This window comes from Phasianus colchicus, chromosome 1, assembly GCF_987193195.1.
Source record: "Phasianus colchicus chromosome 1, bPhaCol1.hap1.1, whole genome shotgun sequence".
NCBI classification, from domain to species: Eukaryota; Metazoa; Chordata; class Aves; order Galliformes; family Phasianidae; genus Phasianus; species Phasianus colchicus.
In genome coordinates, this window is record NC_143436.1 from 55,339,401 (window position 1) to 55,361,087 (window position 21,687).

General features: G+C 39.6%; 1 protein-coding gene across 3 annotated transcripts; it reads right to left on the reverse strand.

The window, feature by feature from the left end:
* Positions 1-694: 694 nt before the first annotated feature.
* On the reverse strand, positions 695-21,603 carry HCFC2 (host cell factor C2). 3 transcript variants are annotated; one of them, XM_031600021.2, is made up of 16 exons: positions 21,379-21,603; positions 19,019-19,167; positions 18,728-18,888; positions 17,526-17,734; positions 16,966-17,050; positions 15,792-15,895; positions 15,057-15,245; positions 13,579-13,764; positions 13,063-13,166; positions 11,966-12,128; positions 11,071-11,271; positions 9,820-9,890; positions 8,485-8,622; positions 6,150-6,335; positions 4,965-5,250; positions 695-3,646 (listed from the first exon to the last, which is right to left on the reverse strand). In XM_031600021.2, exons 1-16 carry the CDS (start codon positions 21,542-21,544, stop codon positions 3,621-3,623), a joined length of 2,424 nt encoding a protein of 807 aa, XP_031455881.1. In that variant the 5' UTR covers positions 21,545-21,603; the 3' UTR covers positions 695-3,620. The 3 variants fall into 3 exon arrangements, with proteins under 3 accessions (XP_031455881.1, XP_031455880.1, XP_031455882.1); XM_031600020.2 differs by lacking the exon at positions 695-3,646 and having other exon boundaries at positions 3,653-5,250; positions 21,379-21,602; XM_031600022.2 differs by lacking the exons at positions 695-3,646; positions 9,820-9,890 and having other exon boundaries at positions 3,653-5,250; positions 11,168-11,271; positions 21,379-21,601.
* Positions 21,604-21,687: the final 84 nt, after the last annotated feature.

Sequence of the window (21,687 nt, forward strand, 5' to 3'; positions counted from 1 at the left end):
AAGAGCTGCTACACCAACTCAGCAATGATGTCATATATTAAAAGCAGATGCTTGTGCAACGCAAGAGCTCCCTCAGTAAAGCAATGACAGCAAATCAAAACCAGCCTCAATCAAGGAGCTTGTGTTTGGGGGCTGAAACGTGGTACTTCTCTCCCCAGGACATCCCCATAGCCAATGGCAATACAAATTCAGGAGCTTGCCCATAGCCTCTAGCATTCGGAGCAGAGATGGACATTAGAAGCTTTCTGAGCACATTAAGCACTTCCTCAAACCCCATCCTTTTCACAAACTGTAGCAAAACTCCTTGCCATTCCTTTTGAACACAGCTGCTGCTTAGATGGAGAATTAATTTTGAAAAGTCATGTCACAGGGCAGTCAGCAAACTGCACGGCACAAAGGCACAGAAGGGGTAGAGAACAGGTGGAGAGCACAGGAGAGGAGCTGGTTGTGGTGGGGAACTGGGAGACCTCAGTTAGGAAATTCAAAAACCCAAACAGCTGAACAGACCATAACGTAACCAAGAAGTCCAAAAGGGAAGAACCAAGAACCAAAAAAGGAAATGCTTTTTATGAAAGAGTAACACTCAGTCTTACAATACTCACCAAGAAACCCTCCGCATTCCTCCCAAGCACTCTCTCTTCTCTGTACTATCCTATTGGAAGAAGCAGACGCACACATCACTGCTTACAATGCGTTTGATAGGACAACCACTTTATTACAAAGAACAAACAACGCTTTGAAATAAGACCAATCAACTTTAATTGTACAAAATGTCAGTTTCCTTGTAGAGGTCATTAAGTAACAGGCTGTAAGACTAAGTTCACGTCAAATTCGCTATCCTGAAATATCAGATAACAACAGTAATACTTATTTTATATTCAGAGTTTATGGCATGATCGTGTGCTCTACTCCAAACTACATTCAAAAGATATTGCTATAATTATTTTGAAAACACAAAGTGTAGGTTCTCGTTCACTTTATTCCCACTTTCACAAGAATATTCCAACGGTGAAGTTGCAGTGACGTCTGCCATACCTGCACAACATCCCTCATGAATTGAGTAAACCTAGAGATCCCTACAACACGGGCACTGCCACCCGACAGATTTCAGCTTCTTACACCTTGTTTATTGATTTGTGAAATAAATGGATAACACAGATCCCCAAGGAGTCGACGTCAAGAGTCTTCTTTAAATTAATTTCAAATTGAACAATCAGTATTTGCCTGGTATCTACTTGACAGGCAAACAGGTGGGATTCAGACATGTTAGAAACACAATCCTAAAAACAGACCACAAAGTGTATTTTACAGCATGTACCACAATTGCATTTGAAAGTAAAACTGTAAGGAATTGGATTTGCATATGATCACTATTCAACATCACCCAATTCGGACAAAGAAGAGAAAGTGACATTTCATGTCAAGTCAGCTGGAGAAAGCACACTTACAAGGAAATCATACTTTCATTGAAAACGCCACAGTTGTACCCTTTGGTAGTTGTGACACACTCACTGAAAAACAAATTGTGCAAAGCATGTGAAACCAAGTGCAAAAAAAACTCCACCCAGACATAACCCAACAGATTTTATTCTTAAATAACAACTCTACGATCACAGCTATCAACCAACAAAACCAAAGCCACAAGTGTTTTCTCTAAAGGCTTCTTTCACAGTACTAATAAGGAAAACCAAGTTATATTTTTTCTAGTTAACAGCTCATGTACAGTAAAATTTCAATTATCAGACAGTATTGGTGGTGAGATCATACCTGATGAAATGGATCATTAAAACACAAGTATTTTAAAGCCAGTTAACGTCTGGAAAAATCCTATACATTCATACTATAAACACTGTTAAAAGTGAGTCTGGGATATCTGCCATTGTTATAAACACAGGATTTTTCTCTGGAGAAAGACCACGCGTTACTCCTGTGCCACAATTAACACTACTATAGCAATTAATGGTCCCCAGCACTTTTTATATGCTATTATAGCTTGTGATGTGTTGTGATAATTAAGGCTGTATCAGCACTTCTGTTACAACCCTGACTTGCAGGGTAACTCAAACTTGGCTATAAAATCTGCTCTGCATGTGAGCTGTTACACCTCTCACATCGCAGCGATACTTCTCCCACCAAACCAGGCACATCATTTGTTTTGTTTTTTTTTTTTTATTTTTATTTACAAATGCTCTTAAGACAAATTTAACTGGCAGAGGCAAGCAATCCTACCTTGATGTGTAATATTTTGGCATTCAGGGCAAAATTAAAGTGCAAAGTATAAACTTCATTGCACAGGTAAGTAATTTAGATTTTATTTTAAAATAAATCTCATTTAGGTGCCTCCATCTACTCACCTAATGACCTTGTCCGACTCAGCCATTTTCCTCTACACTTTGGTAAACATAGGTTTATATATAGATACATAAATAGCATTTAAAATGTTTACCTTTATTTCACTACTGTGAACACTTTTTTTTCCCATTTAGCGTAGGAATGGATCAACCTATTCCTAGAAGTAATGCTTGTTGAACTTATCAGCTAGCTAGTTAATGTAAAATGATGCATAGTAAAAGGAGATACGGAACTTGATTGGTAGAATATACTGGTAAAGCAAACAAGCACTTAAGAAGATTAACTGGAATAAATATGTTGATAGTTGCCATACAGTATGTGCAAAATTGCTTACCATGTATTCTAAACTTTGGTTAAAATTTTCAGATTGAAGTTGTACAGAAACATGATGGAAGCAACACAAGTGATTACAAACACAGGAATGAGGTAAGTTATTATTAGTGCAAAAAGCAAGCATATGCTAAAAGCAAAGCATATGGGTTTAAAAAAAAAAAAAAGAGAATGAATCTCATGGAAGTTTTCATACAAGACCAGGAAGGTCTCTTGTAAACATTGGTATTTACAAGCTGAAGATTTGTACAACTACAAAAGGACCATTCTAAATATTAGTAGTGCATTTACAATGAATTTACACTTTATTTTTTTCTAATGAGAGAAATGACGGAGTTTATCTTTTTCCTTTTAAATTTTCAGGGGATATCTTTCAGAATTATATTTGTTACAAAGAGTAGAAAAATCATTTTTGTTTTTGTCCTTTTTTTTTTTTTTTTTTTACAAAAAAGTATATATTAAAATATTTATGTGTTTTAAGTTACTATATAATAACTGAAAATTTTGCCTTGTACTCAGACACCACAACGAAGAATTTGGTGTAGGACACTGAAACCAAACAGAATTCTCTCACATACTAAATCTTCCTGAATTACCTATGCAAGATCTGTGGCAATCACAGGGAACTCTACCTCAAATACCACTGCCAATTCATTTTTTTTAATTTGAAAATTGATATACTTAATGACATTTTAACTATCACTATGAAAAAGAGCTGCCGGATAGAGTATGGTCCTCCACCCCAGCATCTTCAGCATCATTCCTATCTGGTACTCAGACCTGAGCAAGGCTATATAACGCCGATGTTTCAAACGTAAAAAAGGTTATATACTTTTAAGATAAAAACAATGCAAAAATAAAATATTTGTAGCATTTACAAATAGTACAAGAGTTACATTAAACACTACATTCAAAACTTGAAATGCGTTACGCTGCCTCTACTTTGAGCTTGATGTTTTCATATCTGCAAAAAGAAGGAGACACTGTTAGATATTTCATCATTTCACATAGTGCGTGAGGTCAAACAGCATCAAAACAACTCCTGCACAGTTCTAGGATGCAGATCATGGCCCAAACCCTTGCCCCATAAAAGGTTAACACTGCCCTGGAATATTAAACTCAAGACAATTCTTCAAGGCCAGTCTGGATGTGGCTCTGGGCAGCCTGGTCTGGTGGTTTGTGATCCTGCACATAGCAGGGGTGTTGAAACTAGATGATCACTGTGGTCCTTTTTCAGCCCAGGCCGTTCTATGATTCTGTTGTTGCTCTCCATCTCAGAAATTACATGTTCCAAACAAACAGTGAGGTACCCAATAGCACACTGTCAGCTACACCCTGCACATCACAGCAAAAGGACTGGCAGGACAGCTAAACCCCAAGCAATAGCTCAGTGCAAACGAAGGGGATACAAACCAGAGCTCCCCCCTGGTTCTTCCCTTCCCAACCTCCCTCCATGCTCACAGCACCTTCTGCTGAGCCAAGTCAACTTGCAGCTAGCAGAAAGCTAAGGCAGAAAGTGAAAGGTTATTTTGCAAAACTGAAAAAATACAATCAATCGATGGAACCAAAAACTGCCTAGATGACAAAATGGAAACTGGGACTGAAGAATCACTTAAACCCCACCTGTGCTTCTAGATTATATGCTGCCATTAGGAGCCACAGTCCCTCTCTCAGCAGTCACTTGTGCCTTTGTGCTGGCGCTAGCATTTATGCAGCTGCACAGATGGACATGAGGGAACTGAACAGGCTTAAAATGAAGCTTAGTTTCCAGTTGGTCCATTCCCAACTAATCATAAACTCGTACAAATTCAAGTGCAGAAATGAGATGATAAAGCCTATTCTAAATAACTGTAATACGGACTTCAAGAAGTGTATCAATCACAAAAATGCACCTTATGTCACTTTATGAAAAAATACTCTGATACAGAAGGGAAAAAGGTTGAAAAAAAACTTGATTACATCCATGCATGGAACTGGATTCTTATTATAATAAAATTTTGTTAAGCTGAAGTTAAGACCAGGGAAATCAGGAAGCTTACTAAGATTTTATTATGTGAGGGACAAGGTAAGCTTCCATAACCAACATTCACTACTTGCCTGTGCTTGTGTTTAATATAATGCTAAATTGAACAACTGCATTTTCTTAAAACTTCTATAAAGAACAAAATGATGTTTCGCTGCTGTGCAAAGCACAGTGCTGGGCAAAGGGTTGGTTCTAGAGCCATGACCAGCTCTGCCACAGCTACGGCCCATTCACATGCTGCACCTGACACTGACATTACCTTGAAGCCATCGAACTTGTGTGGCCGGTCCATAGCCTCTCTCATTCTTTGCAGAAATCCTGAACACTATAGCAGGGCGGGAAGTGTAATCGACGTGAGCATTTGCAAGCTGGGCAGCAGTCACTACACAAGATGTCTTGAGACCACAATATATTCTCATAAATACAAGCTGATTTGGGTTTTCCTGCAACTGTGTGGAACGTATTGCTAAGTAGGCAGAATATTCTAAAATATTGCCAGAAGGTGAAGCAGGAGGCTCCCAAGAAAGATGAATGCAGTCTACACTCTGGAAAAAATAGAGAGAAAATACGATGCATATGAAAATATGATATGCAGTTAATCATTAGATGTTCAACTAAGTATATAATTTATAAAAACATCTTTATAATATATTTATACACACACACATAAATATACAAACACGTCTCTAAGGAGGGTCTTAAAATTCTAACCTATTCTGTCACTGTTTCTGTATTCAAGAAGCAATAATTTCTTTCTACTAATACTTGTGCAGAGACAACACAGATGCTAAAGGATATTTTGGAAAATAAGAATACTCATTTTCTGATTCACACAAGAGGGAATACAAACAAATGACACTACATTTCCAAAGTACACCCTTTCTTGTCATTGTAGATGTACTGAGTTTTCACCAGTACAGAAGGATGTCAGGTGATGTGAAACACCAAACAATAAAACTCACCTACCATTAAAACAAAATACAAAGAAAGAAAAACCTCTCCAAATACTTTTAAGGTGGCCTTTGTTGGGGTAGAGGTTTATAAAAGACATCTACTTGAAAGTTATCAGATTAAGAGATAAAAATGCATTTTAGTGTGTCAATTCATGTCACCCAGGAGTGGCCTCTAATTCTGGTAAAATCACAACTGTTTTATTCCAAAAGACTAAAATGATCATCCTGGGAAGGTAATAATAAAAAAGTGTCAAAAGATAGATTAACACAGTAGACTCCTAAAAAATTGAGTGCAAGAAAAGAAAATGGAAAAATTATCAGATGATTAAGATGCCTCTTGCAACATGATCATTAAGGCTTAAAATATTTTCATTTTAGCAGTTTCTTAAAGCATATCATATTGGGCAGAATTCAACAATGAAGAATTTGTCACTATTTAATATGACAACTTTCAATTAAAAAAAAACACAGCAATTATCTGCATTTCTCACCTTAGTGATTTTGACTGTTGAAGGAGCTCCAGGAAAACCTGGAATGCATGTCTTGAATTCACTCACTTTACTGAAAGGCCCAACACCACAGCCATTAATTGCAGCAACTCTGAACCTGTACACTGTGCCCGGAAAAAGATCCTGTTTCTTAAGTAACCTGTAGTCTGGTACATCTGCATCTTCCATCTGAAAATACAGCAACATTTGAATACTTTCAAAAGCATCCTAAACACAATTACCTAAAAAAAATATACAGTGGTAGCAAGAAACTGAGATAAGTTTAACTGAAATCAAAAACTGATTTAATATTTTTGTACTTTCATTGGGATTTATAGAAGGATTCTGACTGAAGCACACCACACACCCACACATCTGCACACTCAGACATTTAAAGTCAACAGTATCTCTGTTTTCGTTTTACTTGGGAAAGTAAAAGCAAAGTAGCATCTCCAATTGTATAGCTTATGATTTAATTAGTATACTGCCCTATCCTCAAAAAAATTTTTCTTTCAAAAACACTCATTCCAATAGCTAGAGGGTACCATTTTATGAAATGGTAATCACAATGTTTCTATAGAAAAGCACAGTTAGTTAGTAACAAGTACATTAGGGTCCCAAAGATGATCAGAGGGCTGGAGCACTTCCCCTGTGAAGACAGGCTGAAGGAGCTAGGATTGTTCAGCCTGGATAAGAGAATGGCATGGGGAGATCTCATTGTGGCCTTCCAATATCTAAAGGGAATTTATAAACATGAGGGAGATCAACTTTTTACACAGGTATATAAAGGTAGGACAAGGAGGAATTATTTTAATCTAAAGGAAGGGAGATTTAGATTAGATATCAGGGGAAGTTTTTACTGAGAGAGTAATGAAGCACCACCACAGGCTGCCCAGGGAAGCTGTGGATGCCCCATCCCTGGAGGCTCAAGGCCAGGCTGGATGGGACCCTGGGCAACCTGATCTAGTGGCTGGCAGCCCTGCCTGTGGCAGGGGGGTTGGAACTTGACGATCCTTGAGGTCCCTTCCAAGCCAAGCCATTCTATGATTCTGACATATTATGTACTAGTGTATTTCCATGCTTACCATGTGCACTGATACATCCTTGAACTGATCTATTCAACTATTTTCCTTGCAAATAACGTGCAAGCAATCACAATCTATACAAACACAGTGAAGTCCGCTACATAAACTCTTTAAAACTGGCATGTGAAGCGTTTTCAAAAAACTGCTCTGTTCTTCGTCTCAAGAAAACCCACTGCTGTAAGACAGTATGTTGAATACATTCAGCAACTAACAATTTTATACTATGAATCCTGCAAATATATTGTAGAAAGATATAGGTACCTTACATAACAGGACAGCATAATCAGTATTCAGAGAAGTAGAGAGAAATGTGCTCAGATTGCCCATTAACACATATATATGTAGCAGAGATTAAAATCCTCCGTGGGTTTTATTTTCTTTCAGATGCTCCATCTACAAGCAGCAGAACTAAGCTGTTTACTAATGGGTAAAGTGCTGCAGGTAAAGCAGAGATCTGTTCTGGTAAAAGGAAAGCATGGCTAAATACTTGGCCATTTGGTGACAGCCAGATCACACACAAGTAAGTGTCAGGTCTGTGTAAGTGAACACTGATTTCTGAGTTTGAAATCAACTCAGACATCTTTTCAAGAGGAACTGCCTCCTGAGTGTAAGCACTTCTGGCCATTTAGGTGACACAGTAATCAGTTTTGTTTCTAGCCCACTTAGACATCATTAATTTATACTTTCACCACCAAAACTACAAATGTTTTGTAAGTTACACATATTTCGGATGTTAATATACAAACTTCTAAGTTTAACAACATAAACTTACAGAAACCAAATACAAAACTAACTACACCTTCACATCCGATTTTTAAACATCCTACACTAGGTGTTATTAGTATTTTAAAAAGTTTCTAAGTGAAGATCCTTGAGACAGAGAAGAAACTGACTGAAAACGCTCTAGTGAAATCACAGCCTGTAAAGTGCTGTACTGTCCAGTTTTCAGGGACTCGAAAGTTTACTAAGTTGAAAGTTCCCTCCTAAAGCTACAAATAGAAACACGGAAAGAATTAGCAACAGCACAATAAGATGTTCCATATAATTAGGAGAAAACAACAGAAGATGTGTCTGGTTTAGGAAAAATGTAAGCCAAATATGCCAGGAACTACATGGTCATAAAATACACAACTCCTGTAATGACCCATTTGTGCTGCAGCATCAGAAAATCCCACATTTTGTTGTCAGGCATATGAGCATTACATTTGAAAATGCACAAGTGCAAGCTACGTCAGAGAAAAATTAGCAGCTACCTTGTTAGAGGCATTCAGAGTTTCCTCTGGCAGCAAGTAGAACTGGCTCACCACAGCACTGCTGTTCTTAAAAATTCCAACATCATACCACTGTCTTTCCCTTGATTTCACCGGTGCCATCTGTCTTTGTGGAGTTCTCTAGTATTTGAAGAACAGGTTATGTAGATCATCCATACTTCAATATAGCATTAAAAAAAACATTTCAAGATTCTAGAATATGTAGAATTCCTTTCCATACCAGCGAGTAATTCTGTATACTTCAAATGAATATGCATTTATTATTAACATATTGTTCAAAACCAACAGGTTCTCAAAAATTTAGGAACACATCATCACTTAAAAAATAGAGTAACTGCAGCTTCCTAGTTGAAGTAGGCAGGGGAAGAAGCTTAAAGCTGTAGAACTAGGTGTGTAGAGCAGCATGTAATCACTCTCAAGCTCAGCGATTAACAAAAGTGTGACTTGGTCATACATAAGCAGCTCTGTCTGGGATTTTACTGCACTTCAGCCCCAACTCCCTGCAGCAAGCAACTGCTAAACTTGCAGCTCAGAACAGAACCTCTGCTGTGGCATGGCACAATGGCTGTTCAAGGCATAGGAGCTGTGTGGATTGATCCAGAAAGACAAGCCATCTTTCTTGTTTGACTCCAGGCACCAGGAAGAGCACCTGCATGGCCAGTGCAATCCAGCACAGACAGATGGTATTCCTGCTAGTGTGGAAAAAAGGGGCAGGAGTGTCAGCTGCTATTGGCAAAAGCATCCTAACTCTTAAATAGCTGCTAGTTCTCCCCATCCTTAGCTCCACTCTTTCGGTGGCAAAAATAGCATCTTGGTTTTGTGTATTAAAATGTAAGCACGTGAAATAGGAGGCATTTACTTTTTTCAGGAAGTATTTACAGCTTGCATAGCCAGTCCCCATCTCTTCTAGGGAAAAACATCAAGATGTCAGTTCAGTTATGTTTCAAACCTACACATCAGCAGCTAACACTACACCTGATTTAATGCATATCTCATTTTAAATTCAGCTGTGCAGACAGAAGAACATTCCACATTTGCACATCATGCAGCAGAAAGCCCACACCACTGTGTCAGTCGATTAAAATGATTCAACAGCTGAAACACATTCTTGGATCTCCTCCCAACTAAACAACTGCTTCTTAGACTCAAATCTAACCCGCACAATGCAATTAGTTTTACAACAGAAAATGTCTACCCCTGTATTATTCACTTCCAGCCCTTTTTTTCCTCTGTCAAAGAGGCACGGTTGAAGAAAAACAGAAGAACCCTTACAACTAATCAACAGAATACAATTTGATTTTGCTTTTGCAGACTTACAGAGGAATGTGAATCATTTGCCTGTCCAGTATTGACCTTTGTTGAAGGCATGAAATAAGCAGTTTCAGCAGCTAGAAACAAAAAGTTACATTGAAAAAGCTTAACTCTAAGAAAAATTTAACATGAAGTCCACAGAGTTGACCTCAGCAGCCATTTACAAGCGTTTGCTGCAAAAGCATGTCTCAAAGTTCTTTTGCATGCAGTTCTATTTATAACATGGACAACTAATTTTGGCTTGCTTCATATTCACAGAAGCTGACACCACAGATAACTGCAGATAATACAGAACTTGGAAGGCAGGTCTCAGAAATTCTATCCTTAGGCGTGACACAATTATGAACTCAGTAGAGAATATTGTGAACAATCGAAGTATCAGATTGAGGCACACAGGCTGCTCATACAGTATCATCACTAAGCCTAAAATCTTAATGTACTGCTTCTGACATAAAGAATTCAGACTGTATTAATAAGAACAATTAATCTTTTAGCAATCCTAAGAAATGGGAAGACAATGCTTCTTAAACTTAAAAACAAATCTTCAAAAATAAATCAAAGCACACGAACAATACAAGGGAATATTAGTACTCTATACTTGTGTTTGTGTTTTGCTTTTAAAAAACAATACTGTCCAGTAAAAAGTACACTACTCAGTGTCAATAAGAGAATACCATTCTTTAGCTAACACTCAAAACAAGAGCAAGCACAGCCTGGTGATTTCCAAGAAAAACAAAATGCGAAGAACTACCCGTATGTTTAGCTTCTGTACTGATGCTTGTTTTGGATATTTCAAACAGACTGTAAAGAGGTCACCACGTCTGCCCAGTGGTGAGCCAGCCATGTGAGCTGCCATGCTCATTACAGAGGTCAGTTATTTAAAATGAAGAAAATCCAAGGTTACAAACAATAGACTTCTGCTGACTAAAAAAAGCAATCTCCAGATGAAAGCAAATGTCACACAGGCAACAGAACTGCCCACCATGGCTATTTATAAAACAGGCATCTGCATAAAGATTTGAAAGACTTCTCACTTACAGAAAACCAAGCGGTTTATAAAAGTAAAAGAATACCCTGATTTTTAGAGATATGTAAATCATAGCAGAGATCATTCAGGCTGCCTGAGATCCTCCGTAGCCCAAAGCCCTATCTCTAACCCAGGTACTAGTCAAGATGGGAATCCCACCACACTACAGGAACTCTGATGGCCTTAGATATACATGGCTCAAAATACAGTACGTGAAACACATTTCAAACCTTCAGATTTTGAATTGAATGTTGTTAGTGAAGTTTCATCTTTAACAACTGCCCCATTTGTACTTGATGATTCAGTTTTAACAGCCTGCTGGGTTACCATAGTTTGTGTGCTGGAGACAGTACTGGATACAGAAGCATCAGGAATTACAGTTCGTTTGTCCAAGTCATGTAATTCACCTACATTTGCTGAAGTCTGAGGACCTTAGAAAAAAAAATATTAACCAGAATTCAATACTGATGATACTGAACACGGATCTTAACTTAATCTAATGGCTTTGGTTTCACATAAAAACAGAGATTTAGATTAGATCTGATTATGAAATCAATAAGGAACACTGTGAACAAATAAAACAAATGCTTTATGTATATAGCTATGTAAGACCCTGTCTGCATAGTCCTAACCAGATATATGTACACAGTTATATTAAAACTGCAGTTTCATTTGCGTTGGATGTATTTCATATCCATTTGGTGATGAAAGAATTCATTTGGGAAAAAAAAAAAGAAACACCCACACAAATGAACATCAGAGTTTCATAACAATCAACTTCATCGACAACAGTGCAAGGCTCTTTCTCACTCAGCACTAAGACCCCAAATTTGCATGCAATACTTAAATTACAGCGAAGATAATAAAAATGGTCACACCATCTAAATTACATAAAAATCAAATATAAACAGATCCTGTGCTTGGGCCTGGATTCACCCCACTGAACATCTCATTTTTCCTCATACCTTCTAAAAATATGCACAGTATTAGCTAGCACAAGGAATTTTATAAACCACAAGAACATGTAAATTAATTTTAAATTGCAAGACAAATAATTTTACTTTGTGCTTATTAGATGATTTAACACTTGCTTTTTTACTAATTTTTATTCTATAAATATCTTACTTGAAGTACAAACAGGCAAAAGAGAAGGGGCATTTGATTCTTTGAACGCTGTTGCATCTGCATGGTTTTTCATTGTCTCCTGTGTAATCTTGTTTTCGGATGCTGCAACCTTTTCTTTTCCTTCTATTTTTAAGAGTGAGTTGGATGAAAGGGAAAGTTGGACCTACCAAAACAATACATTGGTTAACATGTAACAGCCAAGTTCAGAACTGTCAGCTGCAGACATGGCATGAAAAGGCTTGCTCAAAAGCAACAAATGAAATCCCTCTAATATCCTTAGCGTTTTAAATTGAAACAAGCAACCAACCTAAGAATCCACATTTTTTTGCCACATAAAACAAGGACTCAAGCTTTAAACTGACTTAGAAGTACCCCTATCCCATATACGTTTTATCTGAGCAGGCTCACACTCTTATTACGTGGAAGCTCATTGATGCACACATTTAGTCTACTAGGCAGATGAGAAATGGGGACTGGGGTACAGCAAAATAACAATTAGAAATTCTAACTTTCACCCATTGCTCTCCTGGTACATATCTAAGATTTCTACTGTTAGTAAAATTCACAATACTTCTATGTTCATTTTCTGTAAGAATATAATATGGATTCCATACAGATCTGAGGGCTTACCCAACTAAGAAAAGGCCTACATTTCTAAAACTGTGATCCCCTTGACAGAGATTTTCCTCTCTCTTTCAAATTGCCAAAATAGTAGAATATCTAAAACTGCATGAAAACCCTAACAAAGAAGAAATATGCATTATCCTTCCTGCTTCTCATGTTAATTTCATGAACATTTTGAGGACGTAAAACATCTCTACTGTTAGCAGGTTCCCAGTTAGCATTCTGGAAGTCAATACAGTCACAATATCCTTTACATATTACCACAAAGAGGACTTTAAAGACTGCATCAATCATGAAAATTAGATGAATATAAGGAACTAAGCAAGCATTTCAGGTGTCTTCTTTGTTGTTTTGTTTGGGGGTCTCCTTAGATCTAAAGGTATGCAGGGATTTTAAAAACTGGGAAAGTATTTGGCAGTTCTCTCACTTCCCACACTACTTTGCCACCTTGGTGTTTATCAGTTTACACTTACGTTATTAGGAATGACATTATTTGCTTGGCTGGGATGATCCACCTTCATTTCTGGGCAAGGGACACTAGGCAATGATTGTGAACTTTGATGCAGAGAAGAGCCACCTTTCAGGTAAACAAAAGCAAATTCCAATCGGTTACACAGACCTTAGTATTATGTTGGGTGGAATCTATTCCAGTAAACAAAGGGAAACATGAAGCTGCCTAAAGGACAACTCAGCTGTTAAACTGAAATGAAACTGGCCAAACAGTGAGTTATAATCCCTTCCTCACTGCCTGCTCTCAAACAATCCAGCACTGCACAGATATCTTCAGCATTCAGATTTCTGATCAGAACAGACAGAGACAGGTTAAAGCTGAGTTTTCTACAACTATGACATATGTATTTCAGGAACAGCCAAAGAAACAGAATCTCTCAAAATGATCTTGTTTTTTAAAACAAACTCGTATTCATTACTTACAGAAATATTTACTCTGCCTTTGCACAAGCAATAGCATAAAGTGATGTGATGACTACCTTGTGAACTCAGCACTGATGTCTCAGGAACCCCAGTGCCAGGTGTTCCAGCTGCTGATGGCACCGGTGAGTCAGCATGTAATTGAAGAAGATATCCTTCAACAGTGGGTACTTCATCCCATTTCACTTGGAAAGAGTTGGTTGTAGCTCTAATCAGCTGGACCTGTGAGGGGGCTGGAGGTTTCTCTACAAGAAACCAGAAAGACAAGATGCCATGTTTGAAATTGCTCTCTTTTAACAGTTTAAGAAATATCTATATAGTGCTAGCAAAATCAAGAGTTCCCTTTTCACATAAGTACAATATATACCAAAATAAGCAGGAGACAACGTCAAAAGTGCCAAGTCAAGCACAAAATTGCAAATTGCCATTCTAGAGAATTCAGAACTAATGACATTTTTATGCCTTTTCTTAGGGTTTTGACAGCTGGGTTTTCTGCTGCTGCTATGTCTTCAGGTTGTGTAGACATCACCATAGGCACTACACACATAAGAGATCCTCGTCTTCTCCCAGAAGACTGGATACAGCTCTGACTCCTAAACCTTTACGTATTCCTGGAAAGAATTCAAAGAGGACTGCACTTCCTTTCTGCTTGCTCTTTATAGCTGAAGTGAACTTTCCCTCAAAAGCTTGTGCAGGCTGAAGCCCAGGCATGACTCAATGCCAACAACCTGCTCCCCTTGCTTGCCTTGACGCCTGACTAGGATCTAGCATGTGCTCTTCCCTTACTCTTCCTTTTTTTTTTTTTTTTTTTTAAAACTCAACCCTCTCAGAGGGGGAAAAGCAAAACAAAACAACCAAAAAAAAACCAACAAAAACATGTTCTCCACTGCCCTAAATAATTCACAATCTCTAATAACTCACACTTCTGCTTGAGTAGATAGGAACTCCCACCTGAAAGTATTATTCTAGTCCCCTCACTCCTAGTACTATCTCAGGGTCCTGCGATCTAATAAATATCCATCATTTCAATTAATAATGAGCAATCAGTGCTCCAAAAATCCCTTCAGCCCCAGAAGAATTTGGTCCTTTCTCTGTATCTTTTAGCAGTCCAGAAGAGGAGGAAGCAGCAGCAGCAGCAACGATCCCATAAGACGGTGGAGTTTGGTTAAAAAAAAAAAGTAGCAGCAACAGAAAAGATCACTCTCAGAAAAGATGTAAGGAACTTAAACTTTAGGTAAAATATCCATTAGAATCTTGTATCTATCAACCATGGCATACAATACAGAATCTAGCCACAACATTCTTCCAGAGGCTTTAAACAAACTTTTTATTACTTTTTTTTTTTTTTTTTAGATGGAACTACAGCTGTAGCCTTCAAACAACTGACTGCCAACTACGTACAGTTCACGGGAATAAGCTTTAAAATTTAGAACACCTTTGTGTTTGCTACAGCTTCAGAGCTTCTGATTTTGACAGCTTCCTACACATTAATAAAATACAGAGCACAAAACAATTCCTTTATTTATCTCTGACTCACCAGTATCAAGGTACCAAAGGTCTTTGCAGCAAACTTGATTGTTCCAAGCTTTTCTGTAACCATCTCTACCACTCCAGATATACAGACGAGTGCCAACTGCTACAGCACAGTGTCCTGCTCTTGGCCCTGGTAACAAGTTACTTTTGTCTTCCTGGCAATCTGAGATCAGGCCTATCCATTCTGTGGTATCTAACAAATGAAACTCAAAAAATTTAGTTTCTAGTCATTTTTTCAAAACCAGCAATACATATGTTAATACACTTAACTGCTCAGAGAAAATGGAGATAAATAACCTCTGTTTTTATAAAATGACTACATTTGCATTTTCAATATTACAACACGAAGGTCACTTTTCAGTTAATTTGCAAGCCACATTCAACTAATACAGGATCAATTTTCAAACACAACATCAGGGACAGTTCTGTTGCAATTCAGAAAAAACTCATGTCAGGATCTGTCTCGTGTCCCACTACAAATGGAGAAGTACTGTCTATATTACCTAGTACTAAAGATGTATAAACAAAGATTTGCATCAGCAAATCTACTGAATGTTCCAAAAGGAAATAAAAACTTAAGAAAGTTGAAGAAAAGGATTGTATTTTTTTTTTTGTAGTCAGCTGGGTCTGCAGCTGTACGTCTTCAAACTTTTCTCAGTGTCTTGTGAACGTTTAATTCTGCTCTATTAGGAAAGTATTAATTCAAAATGCCCACTCCCAGAAAGACAGAAACACTAACCCAAATTAAGATAAGCAAATGAACCAGTACATTTCCATTCACCATCATGAGTAGAAATTTCACCTCCTGCTGACTGTGGAACCCATCCACCAAAAACATACATTCTGAAATGAAAGAAAAGAGGGAAGAAGGAAAAAGAAAAGAAAAGCCAATTAACATTTCCAGTCCTGCTGCATGTGCTCTCTCAAACTAGGACAAAACAGAAAATTTCCAGTGCTTTACAGTTCTGATTTACATCAGATTGTAGGGGAGTCTTGTTGCAGATCTCTACCTTTTGAAATTTTTGAGTAAGTTAACTGATTAAAAATAGAACAACCAAACAACAAACTCAAACAACTTCCCAGATACAGAAGTTACTACTTCATCTTTTCACAAACCACCAAACTGCTGAGACTCTCCAAAAATTATGCATTTACATGGAATTTCTACACTTTCATTGTAGATCTTTTAGTAAATAATTCTATAGTTAGAAGGCAGGTATCTAAGTCGGGCATCGAAACTTCAAAGCACAATGCAGGCTACAACCTAATAAAACTTCATGTATTAAAAAAAAAAAAAAGCTAAGCTCCTGGCTCAGAGAACACAAAACTTTTTCACTTCTTCCCCATCTGTTGCCTCTTTCTCCTCACCCTGGCTTGTAAACTGATATGAAATGGACTGAAATGCATGTTTAAAAGTCCATTTTGTTGGTCCTATCTGACAAAACAAGTCATACTGACAAGAAGTGAAATAACGAAGAAGAGACCACAGAAAAACTGGTCCACAAAAAATACAGAATGGTTTTGCCTAGAACTAATTCTATTATTTGGGCCAGTTACTTTGTGTAGGTATCTCCTTGTCACAGACACAGAGGCACTGAAGTTGGCTCCTGACAGAACCAGCTCAGGTCCAGCTGATTCTGCCCCGGAATGCACAGAGATGCATCGAGAAGCTTGGAAAAATGCCTGTGGGTTGAGCAGACCATCCTGCTGTATACCATCCTGTGTATCAAACACCAACAGTTTGATAATTCTAAATTAAAAACAATACTTCTTAATTTCCACTGAGGTAGAGTAACAGAAGCAGAGAAGCACTCTACAGGGCTGATGGTTTATACTGAGCAGTAGTGGATAAGCATTGCCATTCTCCTACTAGGTGTACCTTTCTATAGTTGAGCTTTTAACAACAGACATACTTGTTTCCTATTACATTGGCCGTATGGAGACTGCGAGGAAGTGGTACTGTCCCTTTAGTTTCTGGTCTTGACCAGGTCATGGTTTCTAAAAGAAAAAGAATAAAAATCCTCAAATAATTTACTGCTGGGTTTTATACTACCTGGGGTTTAGGTGGGAACATCCCTCTAGAATTCAACAAAACGAAATTTCACCTTTTAAGGTGGCCAATTTAGAAAAGAAAGTGCAATAACAGCACTTAGAGCTTCTTTTAAAAAATCATACAAAATTCTCAACAACTGTTTTTCAAAAGGATATATTAAACCCACTTTCTTTATGATTATTCAACACAGATATCTCAACATCTTTAAAGCAATCTTAGACAACGATCTCACAGCATAATCCAAATCGGTGAGGATAATAAATGTAAACAATGCTGTATCTGTCTCATTTCAAAAATTACAAAAGGTTCACACCACAGCGCAATTCTCAATAGCACTACAGAATGCCATTAATCCTTACATACTTTAATTTCCTCATTGCCAGTGAGGTCCCTGCACTTCTACTGGCAAAAAAAACTCACCTATGTCAAGTTCCCAGAGATCGTTAAGCCGACAGCCACACATCCCTCCAAAAATATACATCTTTGGAACTCCCAAATCTTTTCTGCAGTACACAATGGCCGTGTGTGATTCTCGGGGAGATGGCAAGATCCCTTTTGTCACAGGAATACTCCAGCCAACAACCCCAGATCCGTGCTGCAGCTCCAGTTCGTAGAAATCATTTAAATATCTGAAAAATTATCGAGGAAGCATGAAAAGTATGCTTATTAACAAGATTGTAAGTGAGCTTTAAACCCCTACTGCTTCCATGTATTATGACTTCTGCCTTGAAAGAGTGGAGAATTTTAAAATTCCAGAACATTTGATGGCATTATGGGCAGTACCTAAACAAAACTAATTTAAAACAAAATGAACTACAGTAACTTCTTGCTTCTAAGTAGTCTTTCATATCGTAATTCATGCACTATGGTTCATCAAAGAAACATTCCAAACTGGCAAACAACATTCTCAGCTGAAATTACTATGTATGGAGAAACTTGGAATAAACTGCAGAGCTGTAAGAAACGCACACAGGATGTTCAAGAACTTCTGCAACTCTAAGGCAACAAAGGTGAAAAGAAACTGCTTCTTTTCTGATGTGTTCAGGCTGCCCAACAGACAATTAGCCATGTGTTAACGTTGGTAAGTTATTTTTAGGTATCTTTTGAATCTTGGCACTCACTCCGGGTACCTCTTGTTTAATGAGTTTCAAATTGCCCAGTGGATATAAGCACTCTCAACTGTAGGTCAACACAGTATTAAATTTCAGTTCCATAGAACTTTTTTACTTTTTTAATAAGGGCAACTCCAGCTGTTACTCTGAAAAGATTTTAACTATCTTCCACAGCATTATAGGTGAAAATTCCATTGTGAATTCCCTGATGACCCGTGAGACTTTGTGTATTTAATTCTAACTAACAAGCATTCTTAAAAATATCACCCAGGGAAAATACCAAAGTCTACTCAGGTTTCTCTCAAAAAAAGTCAGAGCTTTCAGTCCATGCTCCTTCCAGTGGCATAAGCAGAAGGAACATCTAAGCTTCTTAGCATGCAATTCGTTCACCTTACAATCAGTGCATCATGCAGGACAGTCTCCCTAGAACGTTCCTCTTCAAAGTTGTTGCATTTAGTCTTTTTTTTTCTTGCTTTTTTAAGTCACTGAGATCAATCCAAACCAGCATACCTGGGAACATTATTGTTTGAATCCTCACTTTCATTTGCGAGGCCACCAAATAAGTAGCACTTGTTACCATACAAAGAAAAGCTGTGGCCAAGTCGAGGACAAGGTGGAGATCCAGTGGAAGGAGCTTGAGGTTTTACTTTCTTCCAGAGCCATCGACTTGCCTTAAACACAAGAAATGCAAAATCAGAAATATCTTCACACGTATCACAGCTGGTAATGTAAAATGTGCTTATTCCTAAGTAGATAAATGAAGTACTCCACAAAACTGGAACATTTTCAAACATCTCCTACCTGTAATTCATATAAATCGTTACTGTATCTTCCATATTCAACCATTCCTCCGAAGACTAGTATTCTGGTACCATCACAAACAAATCCATGCGCTGCACAGCCTGGAGGAATATCTCCCCTTACAGCAGGAAGGAACCACTGATTTGTAGCTACAGTTAAAAAAAAAAAAAAGGATTTAAACACTGAAACACAGAAAAAAAAGTGTATTTTAAAACATCTCTGCTATCTAAATAACTACCTTTACCAGTAGATGATTGTGAATGGGCTGCTTAACACAATGCTTAAAACAAAACACTTAAGAAAGAAAAATAAAACAAATAAAACAGCCAAAACAATCTCCCAGTACCTCTATGAAAACAGTGTTACACAGTATATGAATCTCAGGACACCAAGACAGTTACTGAGGTCATACAGCAATTTAATAGACTTGCTGAAAAAAGAAGCTAATGAGGAACACAAGTGCTGTTCCACACAGGAGAGATAACTATACTAAGTCAGAGTGCCAGTCCTAGAAGCAGAATTATCATAGCTGCAGCAACGTGGCAGTGTACCTGGACTTAAAAGCCCCATTGAAAAACTAATTACAGAACTCTAGGACCAATGTTTGTATCTACAGAGTAGGGCACTGAAAAGGGAGAGGAGAAACACAGAGGCAGGGAAAAAAAAATTGAGACTGGCTGATACAGTAGCATGTTGTTGTTTAAACTGTATTAGAATTAAGGAATTACGGGAAACACTGTGTTCTCCTTTTCCAAAGCTTTTTTTTCACGGCTAGCAACTTCAAAGCTTCCAGTGGCCACTGCTGCAGGGGATTAAGCAGTCCTCCCCATGTGCCAGGTCTCTGGAAGTCATCATGCCCACAGCAGGAACAATGGGTGCCACCCCAAGCTCAGGCACTCCAAGTCAGAGCCCTGCACCTCAGTCCTCAGCCAAAAAACATCAGTCTGAACCAAACACCTGCCTGGGGACTGCAACAACTGAGTCATGGCCCTTCCTGCCACTGTGGCAAAGGAGTGTACACCTTTGGAGTCTGGGCAGAAAAATAAAAATATGATTTAAGACTCACTGAAAAGGCATCTATCCCAGCCCTTGTTCTAAAAGGCATATAAAAGCTGCTCCAAATGTAATGCCTTCTATTTTATGATGCTGCCCCACAGTGTCAGAGGAGGATGCTGGTAGCACAACATTAGAGGTTGAACCTTCCCACCAACACCCCAATGTATGTTGCTGCAGAGGGACAGTCTCACAGAATGTAGCCTGACACAAGTGTGTACGAAGCAAAGGTGAGTCACTGAATTTCTCCATGCAAAGAAATGACACCCATCGACATTCACTGACACTTGCTGAATACTTACAGAGACCAAACAATGGATGTGAGCACAGTGAGGTGGTGAAATACTGTGAAACAATGGGTCACCTCTGCCAATACAGGTTTTTATGATCACAGCATGCAGGCTCTTACTTATCAGTGACAACAATGCACAGCTAATGACGGTGACCATGTTGAAAAATAGTCTTTTGAAGCTGAGATTTTGCTCTACCAAATAGTGCTACTGGGTTCCTTGCATCTGTTGCAGTTTCCATGGAAATAACTAGGAGGCATTACTTTCGGAGCGACCTATGCTCGTACCGAAAAGCTTTATTTTGATTACTTGTCACAAGAGCACGGTTAGGAGACCCCTCCCTTGCCTCCTGGAAACGCGATCAAGTACATTTTTACACTACCATGGAAAAACAGACTCCTTTTTGGAGTACGCGGGGAAGGCAGGCATTTCTGAATGATTCCTAAAAGTCGGCGAGTCGAAAGCACAGCCCACAGGCTGCAGCCTTCATGTTATCAATACACGCTACCGGCAGCCAACGAGAAGCGGCAGCCACTCACTCCTCCGCTTCAGCCCCACAACTGAAATCGCACCGAAGTTTCCCAGCCTTATACAGCACGGCGCGGAGTAAACTCTTCAGGCATCCCATCTTCCGCACACAAACCAGACCGTAGCAGCTCCCTGCCTGGAAAGCCTCCCGACGCCAGCACGTTCGCTTCCCTCAGCGAGACGCGTGCCTCAGCTCGTTCAGCTCCAGTCCCTTCCCCACGAACGAAGCCGGCACTACGCGGGCGCGGCGCGACCCCCGGAGCCGTGCCCGAGGCGGGCGACGCTTTTCCAGTCAGCGGCCTCGGGGCAGGGCGGGAGGCTGCGGGCGGTGTTAGGGCGCCACCCCCGGCCGGGCAGCGGGCCCGAGCCCAGCGCCCGAGCCCTGCAGGGACGTGACAGCGCCGCGGCGCTCGGCTCCCCGCCGCCCCGCCGCTCCCCACCCCCGCCCGCGGCGGGACCGCGCCCGCCGCTCCGCCCCGCCCCGCGCACCCGTGTTGTAGACGTGCAGCTCGTCGGCGATGCCCTCGTTGCCGCCTCCGAAGATGATGACCAGCTCGCGGATGGCGACCGCGCGGTGCCCGTGACGGGAGCGCGGCACCGGCCCCGTGAAGGAAGACACCCGCCTCCAGCTCAGCCCAGCGGCGGCCGCCGCCATCTTAGCGCCGCTCCCACAATGCACCGCGCGGCCAGGACAGGCCGCGGGGAAGGAGGGAGGAAGGGGCAGCGCCGAGCCCGCGGGAGGCGGCGGGGCGGCCGCCGCGGGTCACGTGACGGCGGCGGGGCGGGCGCCCTACGGCC

Bases quoted from the DNA above. Each gene is read 5' to 3' on its own strand.
- HCFC2 (XM_031600020.2), bottom strand. From the start codon at position 21,544: ATGGCGGCGGCCGCCGCTGGGCTGAGCTGGAGGCGGGTGTCTTCCTTC. The intron at 9,891-11,070 runs GTTTGAAATGTG...TTTTGTTTCTAG, and splicing joins ATTCAATTCAAAATCTGAAG to CTGCTGAAACTGCTTATTTC. The intron at 5,251-6,149 runs GTGAGAAATGCA...TATTTTTTCCAG, and splicing joins CAACAGTCAAAATCACTAAG to AGTGTAGACTGCATTCATCT.